Source organism: Pholcus phalangioides, unplaced genomic scaffold, assembly GCF_987345545.1.
Source record: "Pholcus phalangioides strain wild (caught in Gottingen) unplaced genomic scaffold, Ppha-v1.0 ptg000003l_1, whole genome shotgun sequence".
NCBI classification, from domain to species: domain Eukaryota; kingdom Metazoa; phylum Arthropoda; class Arachnida; order Araneae; family Pholcidae; genus Pholcus; species Pholcus phalangioides.
The window spans coordinates 58,349,849-58,356,826 of record NW_028301596.1 but is presented as its reverse complement, the minus strand read 5'-3'; the positions used below and the strand labels follow the sequence as shown (position 1 = coordinate 58,356,826).

Genomic DNA, 6,978 nt, shown 5'->3' with positions numbered 1-6,978 from the left:
CAGTACTGTATGTATCTAATATTGTGTGTGATTTTTCAGTGCTGCCATATATATATTTCGGAAGTGGAGTGAGTGACGTGTAGTGATTGAATATTTGCGCAATTTGTAGGACTGTTGCTCTCTGTGGCTAGACTTTTTGAAGGGGAGATCGGCTCGCATTCGTGCTTCGAAGTTGGAAACCACAGAAAACTATCTTAAGCGGACCACCGCTGTGGCGACGGTGGGTTCGAGCCCGGGCCCAACTCATAAAGAGACACAAGGAATACGAGTTACCGCGTTGTATATGTCCTTCATTTGTTTCGAGAAAGCATTTGACTCTGTCTTCACATCTGCTGTTGTTAAAGCTCTGGATGTAATTGGGTGTACAGAAAAATATCATTAAGAAAATATATGACAAAGCAACTGCAACTATTCGTTTAGATAAAGGAAAAACAAACATTAAACTTGGGAAAGGGGTCAGACATGATGATACTATCTTCTCAAAACTCTTTACCGCTGTTTTATAAGAAGTATTCAGAATGAGAAAGGAATTAAAATAAATGGAGAATTTCTCAACCATTTGCGCTTTGCCAACGACATTGCCATTATCAGCTGTAATCCAGACGACCTAGAAGAAATGATACAAGAACTAGCAAAGGCAAGTATTCAGGTGTGTTTGAAAATGAATCTACAAAAGACTAAAGTTATGTTCAACTCCTTTGCTTCTAAAAAGATTTGCTCAACAACACAGAGATAGAAGTAGAAAGCTATGTATACCTGGAACAAGAAATTACCATAGACAACGGAATCATTAACGAAATAAACAGAAGGATTAGCATGGGATGGAGCACTTCTGGCAAAAACTATAATTCTGAAGAAGCGCATGCCATTATGGCAGAAAAGGAAAGCGTTTAACCAGTGTGCGCATCCAGCACTGACTTATGGAGCTGAGACATGGACACTCACAAGCAAGACCATACAAAGGCTGCATGGAAAGATGTTTGCAAGGCATCACACGGAGAGACAGAAAACGAATCACTTGGATAAGAAGCCACACAAAGGTATATGATATCATGGAAAGAATTAAACGTTTAAAATGGAAATGGGCTGGACATATTGCAAGAAGACAGGACAACAGATGAACCACAAGTATTCTGGATTGGTACCCTGTGGTGATCTCCCCCCCCCCACCCCCGCGTCCGAGAGAGCAGACCCATGCAAGAGGGATCGACGAGATCAGAAAAGTGACTGGAGCCAACTAGATAGCTATTGCAAGGGATTGAAAATGGTTGATGATAATGATTCATTATTAGAGAAGATTCGATATGCCCGTGAGTATTATACTGTGGTTCATGCACCAAAAAAAATAAAAATAAATAAAATTGCGTGAAAAAAAATCTGTTGCCGAAAATGAATCGCTCTGTGGGGGGGGGGGGGGACGAGGAACAAGGACTATGTGGAGCATTTCTGATACAGCTGTCAAATTCAATGGGGAATCAATCAGTAACATAACAAAACAAGGCTTCAATGCAACGCAAATATTAAAAGAAATAATAAATGCTCCTCTGAGAATAGCAATGCATATTTTTCGCACCATAAAAACTTTTACTTTTCTTGCTCTATTACGTCGCACTTCAACCTCATTTCCTTCTGTGTAACGTACCTTCTGTGTAACGTATTGTCAAAATTTTATGGGTCAAGAAGGAACCACAGCTCCTTTCATTGAAATTCAAGTTACATTTGCGTACATGCCAGTCGATTAACTGCAGTAATAAGGGAATTAGGATAAAGAATTGTCACTCTGCTTCTCTCACCTCAATCGCATTTGTGGATGAAAGTTCTCCCGAACTATAGATTCGCATATAGTTAATATTAACCTCAATTGTTAAATAACAATACAACATGAGTAACAAACGAAAAAGTTGTTGAAGGAATATATCTTTTCTGTTGATGAGTCATTTTCTCAAGTGATGAGTTCTATGCTGTATAAGAGGTGGACTCAATGCTAAGGAGGATATACTCTTTCTAAAGGGAAGAGCAGGCATTACTTTCATCTGTTGATATTATGTGACTATCTTTCGCATCAATTTTCAAGTGGCATATCATCATATTTCGAACAAGAAAACGATGCGCAAAATCCTTGTTTGTGGTTCCAAGCTGCTAATAAACTTGGAAGACATAAAAGTCTTCCAAGTACAGTGGAACTCGGTTAGTTTGAAATTTTGATAATTTGATCTTTTACGAACTCCCCTTGAGTTTTCTGTTCAACTTAATGTTAAAATTTCTTGTTTAGTTCTAAATTTTTTCGTGTGTTTGCATAATTTGGAGTTGTGGAGAAAAAAAAATTTTGTATGAGCAAATTTAGAAAAATTCTACAAAAAGCTAGACTGTTGTATTTGACGAAGTTGTTAAACAACAACTTTTCAAAAATAACTATATAAGTTTGAAAATTCGGTTTTTCTGTACTCTTTTTTTTGTAATTTAATGTCCATTTTGACATTTTCTAGCTAGAGTGCATTTAGAATGTGTAGCAGCTAAAATGAATTATTATAATTATAAATTATTAAAATTTATAAAAGTTTCGTAACTAATAACAAAATTTTAGTAACTGATAATTGTTATCCTATGTGAATGTTAATGATTAAAAGTTGGAGAATTTGTAGTCAGTTTACAGATGCGGGATAAATTAATGGATTAACTCGGAATTTTGAATAATTCGAACGTTTTCCCGAGGCTTTAGACTTCGAATCAATCAAGTGCGACTGTATTATGGCAGTTCCTTGTGCTCTGTTTTCCCAAATAAATAAAAAAACGTGCTTGCGTCAAATTATGGTAAAGTCAAAATTGATGAAACGACGAGGCTTAGTAACAGAGTCTCAAGAACGCTGTTTGACAAAGTGATGCGGAGGATAGTTACGTACACTAGCCGAAAGAGCGCAAACGTTCCTTCCATTTTTCCTTCAGAAAAAAAAGATAGTTTTTTTTCGGAACTTCTCTCCCCGTATTCAATATGCACAGAGCTGCCAACTTTCTTATTTAGCTCGGCAATGCCAGATTCCACGACTATCACAGAGCTTCTGGATTATGAACTCATATTGGCGGTTTCCAATTATTGTCATCAAATTAAAAAGAATAAAAATGTTTGAAAATTACAAAAAATCGCGATCTATACGCGGGAAAATACGGGACATCGCCAGTGGGCGAAATTCTTAATTTATTTCTGAAAATAGTCGATAAGCTAGGAATTGGGGGGCTTCTACAAATCTCGATCAATTATAATGATTTCACGGGGGGGGGGGGAGGGTGTTTTACGTAACAAGAATGTTCAGTAAATATCAGAAAGAAATTCATGGAAATATCGTTGAAAAACTAAACATTTCTTTAGAATAGTCGGGCACCAAATGATAACTGAAAAATACGGCTATGTCTCTTAAAATACGGATTATATGTTCACCAAATGTATTACTTTTTATTTTTGATTCTTCTTATGCCCATGAAAAATTTTAAACGTTCAAATGTACGTTTACCGGTTTTTTAAGAAATTGCCGGATTTTTTTAAGAAAAAAAGTTACAGGATTTTTACCTTCTGAAGGTTGGGAGGTCTGAATATATAAATCGAAGGTAAAAAGGAATTTCAAAATATGCTCCATCGCTGTTTAATAAGAAATGTCTGATTTCTCGATGGTTTTAAGGTCAAATACGAATAAAATAGAAAAATAAAAGCCCTACAATTTTATAACAGCGAGAAGGAAAAACTACTATAAATGTCGTAGGGGGAAAGGAATCATTGAGTACGTATTTGTGGGAGGGTGGGGACGCGATGACCCGAGTCAAGTCTCTATACTGTATTGCAATAGATTTTATGACCACGGCTCCACTTTGTGACAAACAGCGTACGGTTTTAAATCACTCTTCTCTCTCTCAGGTGCCGTGATCGCTTCCTTGGGAATGTGCAGAACACGACGGAGGATGCCTTCTCCTACCCTGCAGTCATTCCATCGTAGAAACTGCAGAGAGAGAGAGAGAATGTGAACTTTTCCCCAACAAAAAGTCCTCTTTCTTGGCTATTAAATTTAACGGCCATGAAACTCGGAAGATTCTTCTCGAAGGGTTGTTGCTGTTGTTACTTGAAATCTGCTGTTACTGCTACCATCAAATAAAAGTTCAAGTTCGGTTCAAACGAAATTCGGGAGACGGTATTTACTCTTTTTTTACCTTGAGATCACTCTTCTTCTCACTCTACGGCCAGCCGTTACCTTGAAGTAATTATACTTTTAGCCGCAGATCCAAACAATTTCGATACCATTTCGCGTCTTCTGCTTGACAAATTTGAAGTTTAAAAAATGTTCTAAGTCGCGAAAGCATAAAACAAGAACAATTCAAACTATAGAGAGTTTCAATGTCGTTTTTGAATACCGTGTAAATTTGCATTTTGACACCGACGCTTCAAATGTTATGGTATCCGTTATATGTGTGCTAGCATTCTGTATACTTTTCGTGGTACTTGTTTCTGACATTGAATTAATCATTTTACAGTGTTCATTATACTGTAGTTGTGACTGTAATTATGCCTTGTATAATTATATTTTTCTCTTCAATGAACATTCTGATGAATGCTAAAAAAATATTAACATCATAATATTATTTTATTGTGTTAATTATACTTTATTTTTGTACGTCACAGTTTTACACGCGTGTATATAATATGAATACGTATATAAGTACCTTATCATTAAATAAGATTAATGATATTACAGTATATAAATAAAATATCGCGTATGTAACTACTCACAGAAAATGCAAAATTTGTACGGTTAGCAAATGAATTGAGCACGTACCAGCATACGTCACTCAATGATGCATAAAACAATTTTCAAATTTTAGCTGCTCTAAAGAATGTAACTTGAGGTTATTGTCATTTTCAATTGTGAACTCATTTAATTTCCTCTAAGGGAGAACCGAATCGTTCAGTTTTTCCTAATAGCCACTTTGAGATCGCATCTGTTTTCTGAGATGTACAAACTTCGAAAAACGATTCTCTTTTGGAAAGAAAGCGGCTCATACTCACTTTCTGTGAGTATGAGCCGGTCTACCTTTTGAAAAATCCACCTCAGCGATCTCACAACATTTGAATTGCACTCATAAGAATATTCCTTCATTACGAATTTTGCCTTCAAAAGATAGATGCCGGCATCTCACGCCACACGCGCATGCACATTGACATTGAACATTGAAGGACCGGACACACCCCGCTTCCCATCTCAAGGAGATATCAAAGCGTTCCCGAAAGATGGGTGCATCCGGAATTTTATTAAATATGTATATATATCTATATAAATTTGTATAACAGAATAACAAGTCCAATTACAGGAGTATAAATCGACGGAATAATTATGATAAATCATGATCTAAGAATCGAAATATAAATTGATATTGTAGTGTCCTTAGCACGTCCGGACTCGATAATCAAATTCCGTTGGTGGTGGTCCGTCCGCGTTCGTTGGATGTCATTAGTCGTGTAGGCCGTACAACGACGAATCGATGTCATGTTTGCGTCACATGTCCTGGTCCAAGTGTCCAAGTCAGCCAATGTTCGGACACCCAGATGTTTTAGCTCATCCTAGGCACACATTCCTGTTCCATAAGCATCCTACGTCTTAATTCTCCTGGGCAATTAGGAGATTTTCATCATTCCCGAAGCTACATCGGCTGGCTAGCTGGATTATGGGTGGCATTGATTCACCACGTTAACATGTTAAGTGTTTATAGTTTCTCCAATAAAGTTCGCCGTTCAACGACATATCAGTTTCGTGAATTTCCAGTACCCCTACGTGGCCGCAAGTTGTAGACTCTCCCTGGTATCAGCTTTACTGGTCTGGAAGGCTGAAATTCATCCTGCTTCTTCCATAGTCCACCCTTCTTGTCGTGCAGCAAATATACAGTAGGTTACGGTCTAAAAATTTAACCAAATTCTGAATGCGCGAGAAGTTCATCGGACTTTTTAGTATTCTTCTTTTGAATGCCGTCATCTGACTTTGTGACATCTGACCAAAATGAAACGCTGATGTGTGTGGACATTGGCAGACGTAATGCCATAGCGAGCCCGTAGCACCACACTTACAAGCATTGTGAGATGATCTTCCAAAGCGCTGCAAGTATGTCGGAAATGGACCATGCTCAGTTAAAAGGATTGTTTTTGTTCGCGGGCATACACACTTGCGCAAAGCCACTCTACGTTGTATCTTGTAGGCGTCTTTCGTTGAGTTCTTGTTCCATTCAACTTGCCAAAGATGAAGCATTCTGTCTTTCAAGATATTGCGGGCATGACTCCTCGGCCAAGGTAGAACAACCAAGTCTTTCAATGTTGTCGCTTCCTTGGCAAGTTGATCCGCTTTTTCATTTCCAGCAATACCTACGTGTGCTTTGACCCAGACTAACCTTATGCTTTCGTGAGCGCGTAGGATAAGACGAATACTTCGTACGTCAGGATTAGGTGAACGAGGATCTTGTATGTCTAGGAGGCCAGATGCGCTATCTGTCAAGATTGTTACTGGACAAAGCATCTCTTCCGCACGTTTAACAGCATTGAGTATCGCAAAAATCTCGGCTTGGAATACGCTATTCTCTTTAGCTAACCTTCGACTCCATTGCTCCTCTATTGAACCATCTTCCGCTTGTACCACATGCGCGCAGCCAGTAGCCGTTTCTGTTTTAGAACCATCAGTGAATATTTTCTTAGAGCCCAAGGAATCTATATTATCAATACCAAATGGCATTATTTGAGACTTGGTGAGATCTCTGCTTGGGGGAAACAGTCATTGCTTATGTGGCTGCTCAAATTGGTTTGACGAAATTCTCTGCTCGTCCAATATTATGCCCTTTTCAAGATGTAGCAGTCTGGTCTTAAGAGCCTCGTACTCCATGTAAATACTCAAAGCTGGGTTGCCTGTAGCCGCATACAGAACTTCGTTCGCGGTTGTAACGTATGCTCCTGTAACA

The 6,978-nt window shown here is 38.1% G+C and overlaps 1 protein-coding gene across 1 annotated transcript; it reads right to left on the bottom strand.

The window, feature by feature from the left end:
• Positions 1 to 4,521: 4,521 nt before the first annotated feature.
• Positions 4,522 to 6,755, bottom strand: LOC149089015 (uncharacterized). Its single transcript, XM_089252531.1, has 2 exons — positions 6,101 to 6,755; positions 4,522 to 4,595 (listed from the first exon to the last, which is right to left on the bottom strand). Exons 1-2 carry the CDS (start codon positions 6,753 to 6,755, stop codon positions 4,522 to 4,524), a joined length of 729 nt encoding a protein of 242 aa, XP_089108657.1.
• Positions 6,756 to 6,978: the final 223 nt, after the last annotated feature.